Consider the following 25,486-nt stretch of genomic DNA (forward strand, 5'->3'; position numbering starts at 1 on the left):
TGTTTGATTCAAAAAGCGCCTTCTGATGGTTAAGTTTATGACAAGCACTATATGAAATAAACATTAAGATTCTTCTTGAAAGTGCATACCTTAATAAACGTGGATTGTGTGAATTTTCACAAATGAATGACCGACTGCTGCATACACTGTCTCAGCACCTGCCAAAACTTCAAAAAATGAGACATAATAGAAAGAATTTTTTCATAATTTATGAAAAAAATCAAAGGCTATCCTCATATAACAAACCACTTACCTCTATCATTAAGACAACAATTTTCAAAAATAATAGGATGCTGGAAAATGTACAAAATAATAAAACTTGTCAAGTAAACACAAGGGAAATCCAGCTGATTCAACCTTCATTTTATTTCATGTATTGAAATTAGTATTAAAATATAATGACTCTTTTGTATTTCACTTGCACGCTATGTAACACCTCCTGAGATGGAAAAATACATATATATATTTGCAGATTTTAATTAAATACCCAATACCCCAACACACTTATGCTGAAACAAAGGGAACAGTTACATCCACAAGACAGATAAATTAATTATAAATAACAGACATGTTTACAGGACTGAGGTCTGTAGTCAGACACAAATTCCTTCTTGTTGAAATTGTTCAAAACATTTAACAGTAACATATTTATTGTAAGATGCTGAAGCCCTTTTTTTTTTTTTAAAACATTTAAAGATATAAACACACACGCACACACATGTGTGTTCATCTCTGTGTATTACTATACAACTCACACTTTTTTTGTCTTCACATATTAACGGATTGAAACTTCTTAACTATTTTGAAACTGATTATTTTTAACTTCATGATTTTATATTCTTCTACAGTACAAATGAAGTATAGGCTTAATCAGTACAAGCAAGTGAAGACAATCTCAAGATTTGAGGGGCTTATAGCCTGTTACAAAACTACCAAATAAATTAAAAAAATCTCTTAAGTGCTCACAAACAGGCAGCCAAAAAAACCTTCAAGTCACTTTGTCAACAGCAGAGGCACGCACACTGCCACCTAGTGACAGTTAAACTGAAGTGTACATTTGTTTTTAAGCACGTCTTTAAAAAACACAGCTCCACAGAAAACAACTCAAACTATTAAACAGACTTCAAATCTTATTTCAGTCAATAATAAAGGAAATGAAACATTTAAACATCATTTGGGACAAAAGATGCATTTTTTATGTTCCAGAATTATCTTTACTATTTGCATCCAAATAACCATAAAACATGACTGCACTTTCTGTATTTTGCTTTTATGAAAAGATTTTTTTTAAAAAAAACAGATAATGGGGGATGTGCGGATTCAAAAAAAACAAAAACTTTTGAACGTTTCTTTGCAAATTCTTCACTACACAGATTCAGAGGTTTCAAATTTGGAAAGGTGTCACTAACTGGGTTTAATCCCATTACTTTTTGCAAATATTTTTCTTAGGATAACATACATTTCCCCAAAGCAAAAAATGGAAGGTTATTTTCTCCCTAAAATTAAATAAAGATAGAATCCCATAATGCCTCTGTCTTTCTCTAGAGGGTACATAGCATAGGTATGAATTAAAAACCACTAGAAACAAGACACGTGGACAAAAGGCAGCCATGTGCTTCATACTAGAGGGTTTCAGGATGCCCCCTTTTCTACAGGCTTTAATGCTGATTATGAATATTGGCAAACAGAAAATGTTTGTTTATTATATAAACAATGTGCAAATGAGGTGTCGGACTCAAAAGTCATATATTTTGACTGGTAAGCCTCCTGGGTCTTATATGACCTTTTAACTTCAGTGGGGAATTTAACAATTCTGCAAATTTCACAAGTTTGAAAGAAAAAAAAATGAAATAAAAAGCACAGACACACACACACACACACACACGCACACACACACACACACAGAGGCACAACCAAAAAGCTCTACTTGGTCGTTTTCTTTTTCACAAAGTTTTTAACTCCAGAATAGATCCGATAGTCCAGCTTGAGTCAGCCATTCTGAGATGCAGATGTTGTACAATCAATTATTCGGTAAGTGCTAAAATTGTCACTAAAAAGACGGAAAAAAAACCCTTCAGGTAATCCTCAGCAACAATACCAGCATCAATCTCCAACAACTTCACCTTTAAGCAGAGTGACCTAGAATGACAGAAAGAGAGGTGTGAATGTCACAGTTTGCTTTTCTAGTAGTCTCCAGCATCAAAAAAAAAAAAAAAAAAATTCCTACAATCCTCAGAAACATTTTTTAGATCTCATGCCATTTAATTATTAGGTCTACCTACAGCTTAAGATATGCATTTATTTCTTATATTTTAATGTCTGGAAACATAACACATTTTGTTTTCCTTTAGTTTTCTACTGCTATCTTTTGAACTCTTTTACATTTTTTTCAGTTTAGTTTATTTTTGTATTGCGCTTTTCCATGAACGTGGCTGTAATAAGTTCACAAGTGAATGCAACAACAGACTTCATAAGTTAAGATCACCGGACAAAAAAAAAAATAAATAAAAGGTTACCCCTGGCTAAATCTCATCTAATAGAGTGCAAACTCTTACTGAGATTGAGGAACAGCTGCAATTCTGCCTGGCATTGATGCCACCAGTTTGCAGATATAGGCTGGTGATATTAATTTTCATCCACTATTCCAGCATGAAATCCCGCAGTACGGTCAGATCAGGTGGATGGATGGCTCTCCCGGCATTTCACATCGATGCTCCAGATAGTTCCTCAGATTTTCTCTGAGATTTTAATCTGGGCGTTTGGTGGCCTGTAGAGCTGTGAGAATGTTTCTGAATGTTCATGGTGCCAATCACACACAATTCCAGCTCCACACGTGACTCTTGGAAGGCTGGGGTAGCCATTCTGTGTCCACTCTCGAGATGAAGCACAACAGGTTACACTTTTTCAACACTGCTTTGAAAGCAGAGTGTTTGCAACTAATCAATAAAATTAGGATACCTGCTTGATGTAAGATTGCGTGACATATAATGATGGTCCTTATCTGTGAACACCATCTTTTGACGGCAGTTCTGGCGACAATCAGTGGTTGATTGTGATATGCGCCAGTGCTGGAAAACCCATTGGAAAGTTGGCAGCTTTCTATACACAATGCCCTATGGCATGGCCAAATGCAATGATCCCTTTTTGACAATCATTCATGTCTGTCGTGTGACTCACTTTTCACAGATAGATACGAGCACACCACTACTCCTCATCACTCTACGAACCCCAAAGCATACAACACAGCTATTTGTATTACGGTATACATACTGAAGTGTCCTCTGTTGGTGTTTCAAGTATGTATCATCTCTTACAAGGGCAGTAACTAACTCTTTGTCCAGCGGGCTTACTAATTTTTTAATGCATTCACATAAAGAAACGGAACAGTGGCGCAGTGGGTAGCGCTGCTGCCTCGCAGTTGGGAGACCTGGGTTCGCTTCCCGTGTCCACCCTGCGTAGAGTCTGCATGTTCTCCCCGTGTCTGCGTCGGTTTCCTCCCACAGTCCAAAGACATGCAGGTTAGGTGGAAAATTGGCCCTAGTGTGTGCTTGGTGTGTTGGGTGTGTTTGTGTGTGTCCTGCGGTGGGTTGGCACCCTGCCCAGGATTGGTTCCTGCCTTGTGCCCTGTGTTGGCTTCAGCAGCCCCCCGTGACCCTGTGTTCGGATTCAGTGGGTTGGAAAATGGATGAATGGATAAAGAAACAGATTTGTTTAAACAGACAGGAAAGCACAAGTAGTTAAAAACTGATTCACATAAATGGAATCTTGTCTGTTAATTAACTGTTAAACTATGGCCAGTTGACAACTGAGGGCTGGAAAGCAAAAACTCCCAGTCAGCAGCATCACTGAAGAAAATAAACCAACAGACAAAGGTCAAGACACAGTCACAGACCTGGAGACCCTGACCAACTTGCCGCCTACCCCTGCTGGTCATTCTACAGTAGAAATCTGTCCTCAGCCATTTAATATGACAAAATCTTTCAATTCATTGATTGCAAAGCCCAGAATCTTAGTGTTCGTTTTGTGCTTAGGATCATTGTACTGTTGGAAGGTGAACCTTTGGCCCAATCTGTGGTACAGAACAGTCTGGAGCTGGCTTTCATTAAGGATATCTCTGTACTTTGCTCCTTTCAGCTTTCTCTCGACCCTAATTAGTCTCCCAGTCCCTGCCACTGAAAAACAACCACACTGCATGATCCTTCATTTGCCATGTTTCACCATTGAAATGGCATTGCACAGGTCATGAGTGGTACCTGGTTTCTTACAGATGGGACGCCTAGAATTTAGGCCAAACAGGTCAATCTTCGTTTCATTAGACCAGATAATCTTGTTTCTCACAATCTGAGAGTCCTTCAGGTGCCCTTTCCTCTGGGCACTCTGCCATAAAGTCCAGATCAGTGGAGTGTTGGATTGGTGGATGTTTTTCCTGAAGATTTTTCCCATCAGTTTTCTTGAGCTCAGCCAGAGTGACTATCACATTCTTAGTCACCTCCGTCTCTTACCATGGCCCTTCTCTTCCAGTTGCTCAGTTTGGCCAGGCAGCTAGCTATAGTATGGGTCATGATTGTTTACATGCTTTTCTTGTATTTGTACTGAATTTCTGCAAAAAACGTCCTAGTACTATACAAGTTAAGTTTACTGATAAGTCTAAAGTGGACCAGATTGTTGTTTGCATGTGTGAACTGGCAAGTACTTGGTTGGTTTTGGCTTCTTTCCCAGTGCTAACAAATAGGCTCCTTGCGACAAACTAGCTCAGAAAGTGATGTATAGTGCAAGATGGCATTCTTTTGTGTTTATTACATATGAGCAAGTACAACTGGCACTTCCAAGGCATCTCAATAATAATTTCAAATGTTAGTAGCTACTTTCTGAAGAATTCAACACCTTCAAGAGGCCTGTACATCTCCTTAAACCTTGTTATCTCGGTCAACATCAAAAGTCATGCCTTGGCCTCTTTGCCTTGCTTCATATAAATAGGACTTTGACTGGTGCCATTAGACAATTTATGCCTAAAAATCCAAACGTGCGCACACAGGTTACCATCCTATACAGGCCTCCTCTAAATCACATAATTTTTTATGTATCTGAATTAACCACATAATTTTTTATGTATCTGAATTGGAACTTCTTAAATATGGCCCCCCACGTTTAAGACTAAGAGAGGGAAAGGTGCGATTTCCATAATCTGACATCTGAACAAATTATGATGTTTTGAATGCCCTGTGAACTTAAACGGTCTCTTTTTCAAAACTACCTTTTCCCCTGCTGTGAGCTAAGCATACACAAAAAGAAAGTCCAGATAAGATGAATACATAGTACAGACAGTAACAAAACACTATAATACAAAAATTAACCTTGTCTCATTGGATTTACATTTGGTGTACAGAATTTATGAATGCAACGCTTATGTCTGATAGGTTACCTATAATCTACTCTCTATATATAAAATCCTAAACCTAAAAGTGCAATGATTTTGTGTGACTTTTTATGTCACTTTTTTGTCATGGTTTAAATTGGGCTTATTTTAAAACCTACATATATATGTTTGGTATCATTCTTTTAAGAATTTATTGAACTTTAATGTGATTGTTATATTTTCAGATTCTTATTCTGTTTTTAAATTATAAATTAAAATATCAAGAATGTTGTGGTTTTTAATATCAAGAAAGGCGTGGTTTTCAATTTCAATAAATCATTATTATTTCAATAATTTATTTTTAATAATTTAATTCAATAAATAACATTATTTTTTGATCAAGTAAACTTTCTTTCACAGGAACAAACTATATATATATATATATATATATATATATATATATATATATATATATATATATATATATATAAACACTGCAAGAATTGTCATTAACAACATTGTCATTTTTGTTTGTACATTACATTGAACATTGCCATTATCATTTTAAAATTCAAAACCTGAATTAAAATCAAAGATTACTGCACTTTGTTGAGTAGAAGAAAGTTGCAGCTATTTGAAAATTACACTTTCACATTACAGTTTGAAAAAAGTTAAAATAAAATTAACTACTGTTTATACATTTTCATCCAGTTGAGGTCAGTAAAAGCTTCAAATAGTGGTAATATTTCTTTATGGTGCTGACGAAAGACTGCATCAACAGTCCAAAAGGGAAAAAAAAAATACCGAAGGATTTATGTATACACATCTCTAGTGCCAGAAGGAACTGAACGTTCCAGTTTCAAACTCACCTGTTGTTCTAGTGATTCCGATTGATTGGCAGGATAAAGAAACTCCTGGGACTCATTCCGACTGGTTACTACTTGGAGTGAAATGATTGGGGTGGGAGTAAAGCTGTTTCTCCACCAAAAAACTAAACAGCCAGCAAAGACCAAACAGAGAAGAACTGCAAGAGAGAAACACAAAAGTGAGTCACCTTATATGAAATATAATTTTACCAGTATTACATGAAATGACAAAATATGACACAAAAAAATCAATTCTTTAAATGTGGAAACTAAAATTCAGTCTCCATTACTTGCACATCAGAAAGATTTAGGTCCACCATAGAAGGGCTGTATAGACAGACAGATATTGCTAAAAGTATTGGGACGCCTGCCTTTACACACACTTGAACTTTAATGACATCCCATTCTTAATACATAGGCTTTAGTATGGAGTTTGCCCAGCCTTTGCAGATGTAACAGTTTCAACTTTTCTGGGAAGGCTTTCCACAAGGTGTAGGAGTGTGTTTATGGGAATTTTTGACCATTCCTCCAGGAGAGCATTTGTGAGATCAGGCACTGATGTTGGACAAGAAGGCCTGGCTCGCTCGCAGTCTCCGCTCTAATTCATCCCAAAGGTGTTCAAATCAGGTTCAAATCAGGTTGAGGTCAGGGCTCTGTGCAGGCCAGTCAAGTTCCTCCATACCAAACTCGCTCATCCATTTCTTTATAGACCTTACTTTGTGCACGGGTGCGCAGTCATGTTGGAAGAAGGGGCCATCCCCAAACTGTTCCCACAAAGTTGGGAGCATGAAGTTGTCTGAAATGGCTTTGTATGCTGAGGCATTACGAATTCCTTTCACTGGAGCTAAGCCCAACCCCTGAAAAACAACCCCACACCATAATCCTCCTCCACCAAACTTTATACTTGGCACAATGCAGTCAGGCAAGTACTGTTCTCCTGGCAACTGCCAAACCTGGACTCGTCCATTGGATTGCGTGATTCGTCACTCTACAGGACACATCCGCAGTGTCCAGTGGCGGTGTGCTTTACACCACTGCATCTGATGCTTTGCATTTCATTTGGTGATGTAAGGCTTGGATGCAGCTGCTCGGCCATGGAAACCCATTCCATGAAGCTCTGTATGCACTGTTCTTGAGCTAATCCGAAGGCCACACAAAGTTTGGAGGTCTGTAGCTACTGACCCTGCAGAAAGTTGGTGACATCTGCACACTATGCGCCTGAGTTGCTGTTGTTCCCAATTGCTTCCACTGTTATAATACCACTAACAGTTGACCGTGGAATGATTAGTAGCGAGGAAATTTCACGAATGGACTTATGGCACAGGTGGCATCCTATCACGGTACCATGCTTGAATTCACTGAGCTCCTGAGAGTGACCTATTCTTTCACAAATGTTTGTAGAAGCGATCTGCATGCCTAGGTGCTTGATTTTATACACATGTGGCCATGGAAGTGATCGGAACACCTGAATTCAATGATTTGGAGGGGTGTCCCAATACTTTTGCAATATAGAATTCTATAATAGACGAACAGACAGAACTTTACTTAACCCAATAAAGCCCTATTGCTATTGGTATGATGGATTCTTGACATAACTCAGCTGAATAATTCATTGGCTAAAAGTACTTCATAACAGTGGGTTACAGAGAGGATGTGCAGCCTTATTCACAATGGCCATCAGTTTTGTCTTCATTCTCTGCTCCACTACTACCTCCAGTTGGTCCACAGTGCATGCCGAAAAAGAGTCTACCTTATTAAATAGTTTGTTGATTTGGTGGGCATTTCTTGAAATGATGTTACCGGCCCCAGAAAATCGCACTGGACATCACAGAATTATAGAAGATGTGAAAAGATTTCACTACCCACATTAAAGGAATGCAGTTCCCTAAGAAAAAAAAGAGTTTGATCTGCACTTTCTTTTATAGTTCCTAGATTTCCTGAGTATTGCTAGACCAATTTAGCCTGTCACTGATGTGGACCATCATATTCTTGAGGTGGCATACCACCTCCACATCTGCTCATTGAATAGCGACCAGGTGCAGAGGCTCTTTGGTGTGGCGACAGTCAAAATGCAGTTCCTTGGTTTTACTGATGCCGAGTTGCAGACAATTCTCTTTGCACCAAGAAACAAAGTTCTCCATTTGACGCCTCTCCTCTGTTTCATCCCCCTTATCAATACATCCCATAAATGCAGAATCATCAGAAAATTTCTGCAAGTGACATAACCTGGATTTATACTTATGAACCAAGAAGAACAGGATGAAGAGAAAAACAGATAGGATTGTCCCTTGTGGTGCTCCAGTGTTGCTCACACTGTCCTTGAGATTCGTAACTATAGTGTACCTGACAGATACTCCATTATCCAGGACACCATAGGCTCATCCACCTGCATATGTCTGAGTTTAACCCTTAACAGGGATTACTACAGTATATGGTGTAGAAGACACAGCAGTAGAGAAATCAAAAAACATACTCCTCACAGTGCTTCCAGCGTTGTCCAAATGGGAATAAGCCTTATGGAGCAGGTAGGAGTGGTTAATAAAGTAGAGATCATGTGTGTGTGTTTAATGGTCAGTGAAAGAAGGTGGTGGTGCAAGGAGGGAAAAATCTATTACACAATTGGTTCAGGGCATTAACTTTGTCCACATTTCCTTCTAGCGCCTGAACTCTGGATTGTCCGAGTCCAGTAATTATGCTGAGCATTAGATAAATACAATGAAGAAATTGTATGTAAGAACCCATCATCTAAGGTGCAATATATGTTAAGCAAAGTAAAACAAAATCTTGGAAAACAAATCTTTAAAAGCACAGGTACAAGCCAGAGACAACCTGACAAGCTCCAGCTAGATATTCCTTGCGCTAATTATTTGTACAGTTAAATATAGCACATACCAGTAAGCGACAGAATCAGAACAAAGCCCAGACTCCTTTTTGGGTCAGTACACTGAGGTGACACAGGAATTTCCTGTGTGCCAGGAACAGTGGAATTTGAAACCGGAACGCTCCGTGTGTCAGGAACACTGGAATCTGTCAAAAAAAAAAAGCAAGCAAGTGCAGAAACATCATTAGACAGAATACCACACATAGATTTGGCTCTAGTGAATGTTGATGAGATCATTTTAGGATTTATCAAATACTAATTAGCATTTTGATCAATTTTTATGTTACAAAAGTGTAACTACAAAACCATTAGGAGCCTACAAACAGGCATTTGTCAGTCTTTCTAACAGAATTTAATGGAGCCGGAAATAGAAGAAAACAATATGTTTATAATGCACCAGAAATAAACATCAATAAGGAACACCATGATTATAATCTCTGAAGAAAATAAAAATTAGTAATGAAGAAAATGGGAGTGAAACACCAAAAATATTAAAAGGTAGTATGGCCTAGGAGCCAAAGTATTGGACTTTATGCGGCAAGGTTGCTGGTTCAACGCAGACTTCTGACTTCCTTATGCGACACTGACGTCCCTCAAACTGCTTGTACTCAAATTGTAAAAATTATAGTATATGAGGAGATACCCAAAAATAACCTGAATCTGTAACTTGTGTGCAATACGGACTTATTTGAGAATTTTGCTGCTAGATGTAGCATACTTAACAGTATTCTGTGGCAGGCTGCCATGTGGCGTTGCTCTGTATTGTTCGTACGGCATTGTGTGTCGGTTTTTCTTGGTGCTTACTAAACGTGTTCTGCAATTTTTGTGATGGGTGATCATAAAGAACAGCGAGTCTGTGTTAAATTTTGTTTTCTCTTGGGGAAAACAGCGGCTGAAACTGTAGTGATGCTTGATACAGCTTTCAAAGAGGAAGCTTTAAGTAAAACACGGGTTTATGAATGGTGTTCACGTTTCAAACGAGGGGAAATGTTCACTTGATCTTTCTCTGTGAGACTTTTTCTTGTTCCCGCATATGAAAAAAAGAACTCAAAAAGCGTTTTTGTACCGTGGAGGAAGTCAAAGAAAAATCGCCGCAGGCATTGGACAATGTTCTTCTTGAGCAATTCTAAAACTGTTTCCATCAGTGGGAAAACCATTGGGACAAATGCATTCATTCACATGGAGAGGGCTTTAAAGGAGACTAAAGTTTCAGGATGCAAAAATTATTAAAACTATTTATTTTTTTCAATTCTGGTTATTTTTGGGTACCCCCTTGTATACACCATTGTAAATCTTGTAAAGTGCCTTAAATACATGCTTGACGTATACAAGAATGACATAAGAAAAAAGTTGATGATAAAATGTATTAAAATTAATATATTTAACATTTTACCTTATCTATATTTAAAATCAATATTTTATACTTTGTAGTGATCATACCATCAATGTATTAATAATACAACACTGTTTCCCTGAGTACTATACAACTGTTGGCTACTTCCTACCCACAGCAGACCCTGTTTATTTCAGCTAAACTACAAAAAAAAGTTAAAAATACTCTAACTGGTGTACACCCCCTGTCCCCCCAACAACAAAGTCAAATAAAATGTAGTCACTTTTGTTTCAATTTTCTTGTTGGTCACATAAACATTCTCTGTTCACGAACCTTTCATAGCTTGCTAAAGACTTTATTGCCCATGTACCTTTGTATTACAGTATTATTTCAATTTTAAATGCTATTATCAATACACACAGAAGACAGACAGATAGTAGCTGTCCTGTTTTTCCTAAATTCCAACTGTTGGCATCAGGCTGCAGATTTAAATTCCTAAGGATGAAGGGAAACAGTTAAGAACTCTTTTATTCTTAGAACTATAAACATTTTGAATTCTGTTATTTGGAAAGGCCGATTCATACCTCTGCATCAAGTCTACCTTGTAGCTTGACACACACCTGCTCAAAAATGTGACTATGCATCGTGCCAATGCAGACACTATGCAGATCTCTAAAACTCTTATTGGCCAGTTCGGTAACCATATGTTTTCTGAAACCCAGTTCTGTTCATTTTCAGTAAATGTGGAACAAATCGAGAAAAGACTTGTCTAAAAAGTAAGAAAATATACACTGTAACTGACAGCTGAGCTGGGACATCTGCTTAAATTAAGGATCGGGAGAGAGAGCTTACACAGGGAATTAATTCACCTGGAACGGCAGAGGGCAGTCCCCCTGGCTTAGGACAGTGGCATGGGTATGGAGCATGAAAGCTCAGCCATGTTGGGGCCCATGATTCACTGCCAGGGGTGGATGGAGAACTGCAAAGCCTTTCTCTGTAGTACTGCCTTCACACCCGGAAGCAAGGCGGGAAAGAGAATATGGGACACCTGGGGCACTTCAGGGGGCCCTATAAAAGCAGCCGCCTCACTCCACTCGAGGGAGGTACAGGACAAAATTTGCTGGAGGAGTCGAGGAGGACAAGAGACAGAAGAGAGAGAGAGAAAAAGTGCTGTGTGCTGTAATTACTGTACTTGGTGTACTGCGCTGCTGTGGGGAGCGAGCGAAAATCGCTTTCCCCACTTGAATAAATGTGTGTTGTTCTGAACTGGTGCCTGGTGTCTGTTGTGCTCGGGTATTTGGGGAGCTGGTTTCCACAACATATTTAAATGATACCTCATCACAACACTACAAAGACAATCAGATGGTGGCCAACCCATGGTGTGAAATCTTGGCTAACATCAGTTTGGAAGGCAGCTAATGTATGAAAAAGTAGAAAAAAATGTGAGGGACAAATCTTGGGAGAAAATGTGTAGTAAAAGGAGCGGTGATCATGGTGGGCAAAAACTGCCTGAATTTTAATGGATTATTTGCTTTTTTTGCATGCTACAAAGACTGACAATTAGTATTCAGACATGTGCCTGCAGCGTGGCATGTTGCAGCAGTATAAACTGCTTTCAATTAGGATGCTGCTGAATTCTAAATTATTATTTTGTGGGCTGTTAAAGGTAATTATCCTTCTTTGAACTAATCGTAAGTGTGTATACTCATGATAACAATAGTTTTTAATTATTGTGTCTTGGCTTATTTTCATGTATATGTGTAACAGTGAGTTGTGTTTTGTACTTTCCTGCTGAAAATGAATTTCCTTCTAAGATAATAAAGTCTACCTAATCTAAGTAAACTTACTTATAGATTTTATAGGTATTTGTTTGACTTACAATAAATCATTTTGCACTGTTTTTGAATCACATCTTTTTATACATAAAATGGAAGGAATAATGGTTTGATCCTCTAATCTATAAAATCGCCTGCAAATGCAATCAACATGCAAGAGAAAAGGAAACTGCTGTGGAAAATATACTGTGCAAACCATTTATCTGATTTAAGTAGTAGTTTACTGATTATACAGATACAATGGCAAAACTTAAACTTCTGAACTAAATATCTTTACTTTCTAAACTTTCCAATAGAGCAAAGTAGGTTGGTAAGAATGTAATTGCATTAAAATCATGTAGTTGTATTTGTCTTCCATCTTTGAACTTAAGCAGCCACACCCATTTTGGTGTACCAACAAAAGCACAGGTGGGCTAACCTTTCCATATCGGCAGCAGCTAATTAGAAAACTGCAGGAATTTAATTTAGCGGATCCTTCCAAAAATAATAAATCCCCTGAAATTTTAAATATTATATTAGCTTAAAATTTTGTGTCTTGTGATGACATGCTCACTGCTTTTGAAAAACTTATGAATACTTTTAAATGTAACATGTTATATATCCAAAAAACATACAAATGTGTGTATGGAAAAGGAAACAGGAACTGACATTTTATGTCAGCATATTACTGTCTGAAAAGGTAATGTCTTTTATGTTTGGACTCACATGTGAAAGGTGTCTGATAAGTGAGAGTCTACACCTTTAGAAGACGGCCCCAGAGATCGTTTGCTCTTCGCTTCTCATGTGTATGCCGGCAATTGAAGTCAAATCAATCAAACCTTCTTTCCTACTAGTAAAGAGAGTCAAACTAAAACATAACAGTGAGTTTTGTCACCGTTCACAGCAGATTACCGTTCTCTACCCTTGAATTTTTCAACAAAAGTTGACATCCACCCTCAAAGAATTAAAAAAAATGTATAAAAAATCTAAAATTCAGGAAGGCAAGAACATTTCTGTGAAATAAAAACACTGTTGTAAGCTTGAGGCTGAGTGAAACAAAATTTGAGAAAACTGAAATGGATAAAAGACTATTTTAGGGTGATGCTTAGTAAGAAAGGCAGTCTTCAAACATCTACCATATCTGTGATTTGGACCATAGAAATGTTAGGTCCTTTACTACATTAAATCAAAGATGAAGTTCCAAAAATATAGCTAATAAAAAAGAGTGGAATTTGTGATACATACAAAATTGGGTACTACACAAATATTTTCAAATACCAAAAAGTGTAATATTTCAAAACTAGAGAATTAAAATTAGCTCACCAGGTTCAAGACATGCAAATCCAAGTCGGTTTTTGTCTGAGGTAGGCACTGGCACACAGAGGAGCTCAGGTGAGGCTTCATGGTCCTTACAAACGTTGTGACCTACGGAGAGAGTGACAGCGTAATTAGCACTTATAATGAAGAAATAATTATATATAACAGCCCACTTTACAAATAGGATACAATAAAATCAAGAACTGGCCATTTTTCACTTTAGGAGCTACCCCAAGTTTAGGAAAGCAAGTTTGAAGATTCCTGTATACCCGGTGTCACACACGTGCAAATAGGAGGGCGCTCTTCAGACCAAGTGAAGGTAATTCCATGCCAGGCCAGGGGGTGGTGGGGTGCGCTAAACCTTCTTCTGTTGTCTCTGCAGACCAAAAACGGGAAAACCTGTCTGAATCAACCCTGGAGATGTCATTTCCAGTTTGGGCACCTGGAAGAGTATCACTTTCGGTTATGACGTCAGAAACCCATCACTTCCTGTTCCCCTATGTCACTTCCGGTTATGGCATTTAAAGCCGGAAATTATTCCACCAGTCTTCAGTCTTGTTTTGGACTACATCAAAGACACTTAAGTCTTGACTTCAAAACCTACTGCTACCAAGGAAATTATATGGGTGGCTGCCCCAAACCTTTCTAAGTATGTCGAGTCTGATCTTTTCACACTGGCTACTCCGGGATGGAATCCATAAATTATCCTGAAGAATTTGTTGATATTGGGTTGAATTCATCCGACCCTCGACTTTAACAAGGGCCCCAGTCCCTGAACTAGCCACACAGCATGATGGAAACTCCACCAAATTTGACAGTAGGTAGCAGGTGTTTTTTTTGGAATGCGGTGTTCTTCTTCCGCCATGCAAAGCACCTTTTGTTATGACCTAATAACTCAATTTTTGTCTCATCAGTCCAAAGCACTTTGTTCCAAAATGAATCTGGCGTGTCTAAATGAGCATTTGCATACAACAAGCAACTCTGTTTGTGGCATGAGTGCAGAAAGGGCTTCTTATCTTCCTGCCATACAGATGTTCTTTGTGCAAATTGCACTGAATTGTAGAACGATGTACAGATACACCATCTACAGCAAGATGTTCTTGCAGGTCTTTGGAGGTGATGTGTGGGTTATCTGTATCCATTCTCACAATCCTGCTCATATGCCGCTCCTGTATTTTCCTTGGCATGCCAGACCTGTTGGGTTTAACAGGAACTGTGCCTGTGGCCTTCCATTTCCTGATTCCATTCCTTACAGTTGAAACCTCTGGGATAGCTTTTTGTAGCCTTCCCCTAAACCATGAGACTGAACAATCTTTGTTTTCAGATCTTTTGAGAGTTGCTTTGAGGATCCCATGCTGTCACTCTTCAGAGGAATGTCAAAGGGAAGGAAGCACAACTTGTAATTGACCACCTTAAATACCTTTATATCTCATGATTGGGCACACCTGTCTATGAAGTTCAAGGCTTAAAGAGCTAATCCAACCAGATACATGCATTCAAATCAGCAAAATTACAAGGGGACCCAAATTTTTGCACATCTAGTTTTTCACATTTAATTTAATTCCACACAACTAAATACTGCTTCACTAAAAATCTTTGTTTGGAAAACACCCCAGTACTCAGATGTTCCTAGGAAATGAAAGCCACACCACTGTTATCTTTTTTGTTGAGATGCAGGCTGAGAGGGGTTCCCAAACTTTTTCATATGACTGTAAATACTTTTTTGTTGTGAACTCAAACCACAAGCCATCACAGTTAAAAAATATGCACTATGGTAATTGCCAGTGGTCATCCATAAACCCACAACATCAGGTGCAAAAGAACTTTCTTGCAGTATGAGGTAATAGGAGAACACCTATGCTCATGTGGGCAGGGACCACTGCCAAGCACTACAATTGGAGCACTTCCTGGTGATCTCTTCTGCAAAGCACCACCGCACACTCCACCCCTCCACAGTGCAAATCTTGCCATGACTATGATAAGTGTTTTTCTATTAGCTCACGCTGTAAGAAGCCGTTTCTAAACCACACGTTGCGGGTTTGTGGCTGACCACTGCCAGCTACCACAGTGCAAATTTGCGAACTTTGATTTCTCAAGGTATCAGTCCATGGAAAAACAATATATATTTAGTCACACATGTACGCTTTGGACACAACTTAAAAGGCTCAGCTAGTTGTAATTCCACTCCGAGTTTAGGGTTGGCACTGTCACCTAATACTTCTCCTTCTTTCCTTCCAATAGATGGAGACTGGCGGTTGTCCTATTATGACACTTCTGGGTTGCCATCTTCTGGCCCCAACTCTTCTGGTCTGGCTTGCACTAAAGGGGCAGCGCAATCATTTCTCCTCAGTTAACAATCTGACTCCCATCTGAAAAGACCTTGCAACCTTTTTGCTTTTTTACCTTATATTTTTGGCCATCAAATATACAATAACCACAAACCAACCGATCATACTGTTTCATTTTCAGAACCATTGTATTGGCCTTTTAGATACAAGGGGAAGACTCAGCCATTGCCTAGTGTGTTGCTGCTGATTTACACAATAAAGCATCTCAGTTTTTCAGATTTGCACTGTGAACTGCCATTGTCAGTCATGAATCCACTGTCTGGCTCAGAATCAGTCTCCTTACAACGTGAGCTAATAGGAGAACTTCTTACGTCAGATGCATAGACAATGCCTCTAAACACTGTGCAAATCTGCAAACTGAGATGCTTTGTGTTGCGAGTCCAAAGCAATATGCTCATTGACATGGGTGAGATTTGCACTGTGGGTGGGTGGAGTGTAGTGGCAATGTTGCACAGAAAAAGTGGAGGTTGAGAGACAATGCTAAGCGGATGTTCAGGTGGCATCAGCTCAGCTCTCTCTTTCTAATCTCCCACCTTTGTTTCACAACATCAAAAAAAGACCCTGTACACATTGTACTATTGTCCAGTAAGGCATGTTGACAAAAACTAACAACTTTAAGATTGTTATTATTGCAGACCTGGAGTAAGGGATTCTCTGGGTCATGAACGCTTTGCATTAATGGACTTCATAAACTTCATAGCTTATTTCATTCTTAAAAAATGCATATAGTAAAAGGATTCTGAGGGTTACAGAGTTATAACTTGAAGACACAATGGTAGCTCTTCTTGTCAACATGGGTAGTTAAAATTTAGTACCTTCTGGCTGCAGGACTGGATGAAGCAGAACCAGGCCATTTGGGCTGCTTGAAACAGAGATTAACTTTCTAGCATCAGAGCCATTCAGCTTTATGGCACTGTAGATGGTGCGACTTTCTTTATCACTCCAAAACACTCGATTCTGAAAGGAAAAGAAAACGTATAATATTAGTAACCAAAAAATACACTCTCTTTATCTTTCATTTTGTTGAGTGAAAAGAAAGGCGCAAACTCAAAATATTCAATAAAGTTAACAACAAAGGCCTAAACCTATAACCTTTTGTAGAAACAGAGCTGCTCCACTGGTAAAACTAGTAATAATATTACACAAAAAAAGTATTAACCCCCCTTTCAGTTTTTCTTTTTACACTATCTGTATGGGAGATACTTTAACCTTTCCAACTGACCGAGTCTGGAAGTCTGTTCAGTCTGAACATTAACTTTTCAGTATGCTGAGTACCAGTTTTGCTTTACACAGACATAGCTTGTCAGGTAACAGTTTAGTTTAAATGTCTAGTGCTTGGATAGTTGTGCATACAGGTGGGTTAAAGGTGTGCTCTTTATATTCTGTAAAAACATTTTTTCTGATAATAAAATTAACTGGAAATTTGAAGTATTAAAATGAATGAAATATTCACATATTTACATTTAAATATTTGTGCTTTTTAAAACACACTAATTATATTTCAAGTCAAATGTGGTCCACATTAAAGCTTTAACATTTAATCTTTCAATGCTGAACAACAGACAGTATTGCCAATTATAGGTAAAACATGCAGGGTTTGTACAGATATTTGTAACAATTGAAGACAAATAAACTCAAGATAAAGGGCATAGCTACATTAATATCATTTTAGGGATAGGCATTTTGACTGCTCCTTGGATATAAAAATACTGGAATAGACATAAAATAAAAGCTTTAACTAAAGTTTTAACAATGTTCCCAAAAACCATTACTTATGGATTTTATTAAATATTTCTTCCTTCTTTATAAACAGATTTTTCATCTATGAAATGTACCACTGAACACAAATATAAGCCAGCTACTTCCTCCATCTTCCTTTAAAATAGCTAGCACTGAAACACTATGCCACTAATCCCACTTGAGATATACCAGCATTGCTCTTTCCAGTACTGGCACATGGCGAAGCTTTTGGTTTTCCAATAAACACGTTACAGTGTTTTTCCATCCACAAAAAGGTATAAAAATCTATTACAAAATTCAGCATGTATAGTCATAGATATTTTTGAAGAAGCCAATCTTCCAATATAAATTCTGTTTTGACTATTTTTAAGGTGACATAAATCAATCTTTTATATTTGAAATATGCTTCATATTAATTTTAAAAATAAAGTTCATGAATCAAATGACTTAAGTGACCCACAATAACGGCAAACGTGAGTGCCTTTGAACCAAAACTGCACAATGAAACTCTTGCTAACAGAATTATAGTACACTATCTTTATATATAATACGCTACCGTGGCTGTTCGTTTGTCTGTCCAGGATTTTAAATCACCTGTAGCTCGCAAACCGTTTCACCTATTGACCTGAAATTTGATACACATATACTACATGACGTCTAGTATTCGCTTTCTGGGTGATTAATTTTATTACTCTTCTTATTTTTTATTTTATTTTATTGTAGAATCAACTCTCAGCAGCGCGCAGCAGGGCGGCCATGCGGCGCATGCGTACGTGCATTGTTCTCATTCCCTACCACTTTCGCGGTCACTTCCACTACCTCTTCATATCTTTAATCATTCTTGAGACAGATTAAAGAAAACGTACCAAGTAATTCCAACACAAAAACTAACAATCAGTTTTATCAAGAAAAGATGCCGATGAAAGAAGAGAAGCAGCAGGCCGGTAGAATGGAGAAAAGAAGAGCTGCTCAGGAAGCAGCAAGCGCATCAACCTCTGAGCAAACGAATGCTAAATGTGCAGAGAAAGAGGATGAAAACCAGGAATGGTCAAGTCAAGTGTATTCACTGCATGTTATCGTGCAGTACGCCATTATTGGTAATCTATAACCCACTTCTACAATATTCTCTAATTAATGAAAATACAGGGCACATCTTAATGTGATCAAGTCTGAGGTGGCATGCATCCTGGAGCAGGTATTTCTTCAAGGACCTTTCTCTCCATTCATCCTTTCTTCAATTCTGACCAGTCTCCCTGTCCTTGCTACTAAGTAGTACCCTGATAGAATGATGCTGTCAGCACCATGCACCGCTGTAGGGACAGCATTAGGCAGGTGATGAGCAGTGCCTCATTTTTGCCAGACAAAGTGCTTGGAATTCTGCCAGAAGAGTTCAATTTTTGACTCATTACACCAGAGAATCTTTCTTCCTCAGGCTCCCAAGAGTCCCTCAAAGGCCGTCATATTCCTTTTACTCAAGGGTCTTTTTGTTTTAGCCACTCAACCATAAACACCTGATTGTTGGAGTGCTGCTGAGATGATCGTCCATTGAACAGGTTCTCCCATCTCAGCATAGGATTTCTGAAGCTCTGTTATAGTGACCATTGGGTTCTTAGTCACCTCCTTGACCAAGGTTCTTCATACCTGGTTACTCAGTTTGGCCAGATGCCCATCACCAAGAAGAGTCTTGGTGGTTTCAGACCTCTTCCATTTCACAATTATTGAGGCCACTTGTGCGCCTGGAAACACTAAAAGCTTTACAAATGGTTTGATCCACTTGTCCCGATCTATACCTCAGCAGAATTTGATCATGGAGGTCTACAGGGAGATCCTTGGACTTCATGGCTTGGTTTTTGTCCCTGATATGCATGGTCAATTACGAGACTTTATATACACAGGTACTCATGTGCCTTTCTAAAAAACAATTAATTCAGTTTGCCACAGGTAGACTCCAATCAAGTTCTAGAAATGTCTCCAGAAGAATTAGTGAGCAAGATGCAACGGATCATAATTTGGGGTGGCACAGCAAAGGGTCTAAATACTTATTTAAATGAGAGAGTTATTTTTTATTTTAATAAATTTACAAACCTCTCTAAAAACACATTTTCACTTTGGATTACGAGTTATTGAGTGTAGTGTGATGTGTAATAATGGCAAATTTTTCTATTTAAATTTAAATCCACAACATAATAAAGTGAAGGGGTCTGAATACTTTTTGAGTTCACTTGTAATACAAACTTTCAGCGTTCAAGGGTCACCATTAATGCTTCCAACTTTATTTTTTTTTTTTAATTTCTGGATTATTGATTCATATGCCATTAACTTTGTCTATCAAGTTTAATTCACATAATTGTCATTGCACATCTTTCATTACTCACTCAAACTTTTTGTAAAGCCTCTTGCTTTTCTTTTTTTTTTTGCAAAACAAAATTTATCAAAGCTACATCTCTCTATTATAATAAAAAAATCCTGGGACAAGACAAGACTTTTTAGCCTGGGACACAACGTGACTTTTTTCAGAGAAATACTTTCACGTCCCGCGAGACGAGACTTTGTGCCAAGAGATTTAACCACAACCAGGGCCAGAAATAAAAGACTAAGAATAGATGACAAAGTAGAACATCGTAAAGAATTCAAAAACATTGGCGCGATACACATGCAGAGCAGGTTAGAGACAATGGAAGTACGAAAATTCAAAAGTCTCAAAAAAAGGAGAGTAAAGATCGCATTAGCACAAACAAACGGAAATTATTACTCGGTGAAATAACGGAACAGCGAAAAGAGATCGAATATATTGTTCGGATTTAAACTTTAAGTCAGAGACTTGTAGATTGTCTAATTCGTGTTGCCATCGGGGAAAAGTAGTGTTTCTTCCCAATGAAGAGGCGCATCTGCGAGAATTAAAAGATATGTAGTTTGGTGAAAGTGAAATCCACTTACGCAAGCGGCAGAGACGCAAAGTGGCTGGCGAGCGAAGCCCCCTAGTTTAGAACAGGAAAGTCCATTTAATTTGTCTACTTAGGTATCAATTAAGACTGCTAGTAATGGAATGTCGGCACAACAGCCAAACAGGACTCGAGAGAATTTTTGCCGTCTCCAATCACTAACACACAGTTACACTGACAAAATACATTAACCATTATATTATTATTACTGTGAATTTACTGAAAGAGAATGTGAGTGTATCCACAAGGTTACAAAATTTTGTTTGATTTCTGTGTTTTAAAATTTGAACAGTGATTGCAGTACATATTACCCTGCAATACATTTCATATTAAAAAACAATACATAAAATACACATTAATTATGTTAAAAAAAAAAAAAAAAAAAAAAAAAAAAAGGTGCAACTTCTCAATACTTTATAGAGAAAAAGATGCTTCATGTCCATTCTTAGTTCTGCCCAATGGATATTGATTTTTTAGACCAATAACAATATTGATATGTGGGCAGCACAGATGGCTAGTTACCAATATTGCTAGTATGTTTAAGTATTAGATTTCCTAATGTGCTAATTAACAAACAACACTTTGCCAAACTCCAGAACTATTAATAGTGAATATAGAACCATTCCATCCATTTCCCTAAACCACTTATCCAGGACAGGGTCTGGGGAAAGCTGAAGCCTATCTCAGTAATCATTGAGTAGAAGACAGGAACACCACCTGGTCTAACGCATGGCAAACACACCTAAAACAACCACATGGGGCAATTTAGCATTGGCATTTAACCTCACCTGCATGTCTTTAGAATGCTGGGAGAAGCCCGGAGCACTGAGAGGAAACCATGCAAACTCCATACAGGCAGCACCTAGCGCACAAACCTCTGTTTCCATGTTGCAAGGCAGTATTGCCACCCACCATTCCACCGTGCTGCCCCAGAATATAACAACTTTACCGCAAAACTTCTCTCTTTCTTACCTGAAAAATCAGTGGAAGCAACTATGGATGTGTGTATGAAAGTGCTGAGCCAATTTCTGCCTCTTTCATTTTGTTGATGGAGGGCACAAATCTACGCGATGTGGGTGTAGGACGATTAGCAAACAACTGCACTACATTGGCCTGAATCTTTCAAAATTACCAATGCAATAAAATGTTCTCAGCCGCCAATTACTAACATTGTTTCTGAAGAAAATTCATTTAGTTTTTTCATACATCACTATACTTTGGATCAAACTCATAACCTTTCCTATCAGATGTTTTTCACTTTAAGGAATTGTCACATTACACAATTTACAAAACAGGTTTGATTTTGTTGAAAGTCGTAGGAACCAGTTAATGTGTATGCGAGAGATGACAATTAATGGGCACTCACCACAAAGAAAAATGCATATAATACAGTTAATAAGGAATACAGGTGTTCTGGTTCTCACAAACAGAAAAGAGGCTCATGTTCCTGATGTCTTGTGGTTTACATATCATAACAGAATGGAGGTTTGGGGTGGGACGGCAGATGTTGCTGCTGAAGGTGCCATACTTGTAACTCCTGTGCATGGGCATTAGCTCCTTCAGGCTTAAGCAAAAAGGATAAACTAGATTGGAAATGTGAAATCTGAAAGGAATTACATTGAGGTAGCACTTGTGCCTCGCAGCAAGGAGACCAGGGTTTGTGTCCTGGGTCCTCCCTGCATTGAGTTTACATGCTCTCCCCATGTCTGTGTGGGATAACTCTGATTTTCCGGTTTCATCCCACTGTCCAAACACATGCCCTGCAATGGACTCAAACTCTGTCCAAGATTTGTTCCTGCCTTGTGTCCTATGATAGTTGGGATGAGCTCCAGCAATCCCCCCACCCCGCCTTTACCATGGTCTGGATTAAGTAGGTTAGAAAATGACATGACATGAAAGGGATTTTTAAATAAAATGCAAGGTTCTCCGAGTCTTTTGATTATTCAAGTTCAGAATGAATGTTAACCTGTACAATCCTGAGCTTGTAAAGAACTTTGAGATGGTATTCACCATGATGAGCTATAAAGTTTCCTCGTTATTAGTTCTTTCTAGTTCATATAGAAAATTGTGACCTGCAGAAAAATTAGATTGGCATCCAGCCTTTCTTCTCCACATTCCCTTTAATCTTCTGCCATGTTATCCGTAATCATATTCTATACTCAATCATAGACTGTTGCTTATCTTTTCACTGAAATTATTTCTCTGACGCGGTTTCAGTTTGCGTCTGCCTTCTTTGCACTTTTTAACACTCTTTAATTCTTTATGAAAACTGTTACCTCAAAGACAGCTACAGCGAATGGATTTCCCAAGTACTCCTCCAACTGCAAAACAGTTTGGCGATGCTGCCCATTCAGTCCAACCCGGCAGATATGATGGAGTTGAGAGTCAACCCAGTACAGGACACTTTGAGCAGGATCTTGAACAAAATGACAAAAATGTGTTACTCTTTTATTTTATCAATATATACTACTTATCACATATTACTTGGTGATGCAGCATGTACAATGTTTCCCTTACAGTACCAGTGCCCCAAGTTTAATTCTGAACAGACTACATTCATTGACTGAGGGTTGTCTCTGTGGGATCCAATTTCCTCTGTAGATTAAAAACAACATTATTGTGTCTTTTAATCTTCAGTGTGTCTGTGGGTTTGTGTACTATAATCATGTTTGTGGTGGGCATTTGTCTAGATCCCACTCAGCCAAAGACAGGATGTAACTTGTTACCTCATTGAAATGTAAGAAAACACAAGGATGGATTACTTTTCATTAGGAACCACTAATAGGATGTCACAATCAAAACATGCTAGATTAAGGAATGGGTAATTTTGAGGGTGGGCATGTGTATCCCCCGTGATGAACTGATACTCTGTACAAAGCTGGTTCTGGCCTTGCACGTGGCAATCAAAGGATAGGCACCATCCCTTCAGGGTGTGGCAGAAGTGCTGCGAAATAGGGCCCCGCAAATGTGCCCACGGGCCCCAACAGGATTGAGCTTCTATGCTCATGACCTGTGGCCCCACTGGAAACCAAGGGGGCTACCCTCTGTGCGCTTGGGGATAAAAGCGGTCCTGAAAGTACACTCTCAACTGGTCCTTCCATAATCAGAGCATCCTGGCCAGGTATGGGGCCCAACCGTCTGCCACAATGCCATCTGTGCTGCCAGAAAGGCTGAAACCCCTATTGAAGAACACCCTTCTGAAAGGTTTGGGAACAGGCATTTTGATCAGACCTAAAAATTCTATGGCTACTGGTGCCAATGGAAGGTTCAAGCTTGCAGGTGAAGAAAAGAAACATGTTTTGGTAGGGCCAAATCAAAAGAAAATGTTGACCCAAAAAGGAAGGAAGATGCTACTCAAAAGGCCGCTGCCAAGAACCCAAATCTGAAAAAAGCCAAAGTCTGAAAATACTAAAAAGGCCAAAGTGAAATCTGTGGTACCAAAGGAAAAATGAGGCTGAGAACCCTGAGGAGGACATTAAGGTTACACCAAGAAAGAGTAAAGACCCAGCAAAAGCAGCATCTGAGAAGGGACTGGATCAGAAAGCAAAGCCAAAAGTCAAGAAGCAGAATTCAGCTGATGCCACAACTGTACAAGCACCAAAACAAGTCCCAGAACAAGACCAAGTCTGAACCAAAGGGCAGTGATGATGAAGGCAAGGAGAACACACCTGACAAACCAAACCCAAAGACTTCTGGCAAAAGTAGCAAAAAACCAAAAGAGCAGCGTGAGGTGACCTAGGTTCAATATTAATTATACTTTTCACTTTTTTTGCAAACATAAAAGAAATACATTCACACTTTTAAAAAATGGTGCTTGGGATCAAACTCCTATAGTTAGTCCTATCATGTAAGTGTCTTTTGTCTTCACCCCGAGATAGACTGGCACCCTGTCCAGGGTTTGTTCCTGACTTGTGCCCTAGATTTCAGTAACCCTCACAACCCTATTCAGGAATAAGCAGGCTACAAAATGACATGCCTCATGCTTAGTGAATGTGTTGTGCTTGATTATAACATTCATTTGCTGTTTAGAGCAGTTTAGACACCCTTGGGGAGAATGGGAGTACTAAATAGAATGCAGTAATCATTACTTTACACGATTAGTATTAGCGATTAATTGTGCAGTCCTATAACAATGGCATCCATATTTTCAGTTTTAACAACTAAAATGATGATGCACTGGTAAAAGTTAGTGTTGAGCCCTACATGGAATCCAATTTCTCAGACAATGTCAAGAACTGGCAGCAGTACCGTATACAAAATAGGTGGGATGTAAGACCAAGAAAGTTTAATTAGAGAGGGCTTTAGGTTTCTGTATCGTTTTAATCATTTAATTATTTGCTTTGCGCTGTTTAGCTAGACTACCCTAATCCTGACGCAGTCATGTAATGAGTGGGGCAATGGAAATAAAGGGAGTATTGGCAATCAGATTTACTCTAGCATTATGCTTAACATAGCATTCCAACGGCTATTTATTATTACCATGTGTAGAATTTTATTGCTTTTTTAAATGCTTTTTAACCTCATTTCTGTTGGATTTAGTCTTTTTTTGTGAACAATTACTTTTGCCTTTAACTTAGCTTGCATGTTCTGGATTACTCTTTGGACTGTGGCCATTAATTAAAATATATTTTGATTAATTCCTTGTCTGGCATTGCTATGGCTCCTCTACAAAAATCTCTCCACATTAAACTTGGCACTCACAGCTGGCAAGCATTACAGTATGTGCTGTGCTGCACTCTGCCCTCAATGCGCAGGTTCCACACTGCAGTGAAAAACATGAGGGTTACACAACGTAGTCATCAATTAGTTTTATTTAAATAAGAAATCATGACTATATATAAACATAAGGAATGTCTGCAAAAGAATCTGACATGCTGTCCAACATAGCT

At 38.5% G+C, this 25,486-nt stretch overlaps 1 protein-coding gene across 2 annotated transcripts in view; it reads right to left on the reverse strand.

Annotated features, from left to right (window-relative positions):
• Positions 1-347: 347 nt before the first annotated feature.
• LOC114662879 (very low-density lipoprotein receptor-like) overlaps positions 348-25,486 on the reverse strand; it is a 55,595-nt gene continuing 30,456 nt past the window's right edge. For both annotated transcript variants that reach the window (XM_028816591.2, XM_028816592.2), the window contains 6 exons: positions 22,874-23,013; positions 16,731-16,872; positions 13,574-13,675; positions 9,115-9,249; positions 6,226-6,380; positions 348-2,139 (listed from right to left, as the gene is read on the reverse strand). In XM_028816591.2, the coding sequence (XP_028672424.1) occupies positions 2,104-2,139; positions 6,226-6,380; positions 9,115-9,249; positions 13,574-13,675; positions 16,731-16,872; positions 22,874-23,013 (710 nt within the window). In that variant the 3' untranslated portion in view covers positions 348-2,103. The remainder of the gene's footprint in view (positions 2,140-6,225; positions 6,381-9,114; positions 9,250-13,573; positions 13,676-16,730; positions 16,873-22,873; positions 23,014-25,486) is intronic.

Source organism: Erpetoichthys calabaricus, chromosome 12 (assembly GCF_900747795.2).
Source record: "Erpetoichthys calabaricus chromosome 12, fErpCal1.3, whole genome shotgun sequence".
Taxonomy (NCBI): Eukaryota; Metazoa; Chordata; class Cladistia; order Polypteriformes; family Polypteridae; genus Erpetoichthys; species Erpetoichthys calabaricus.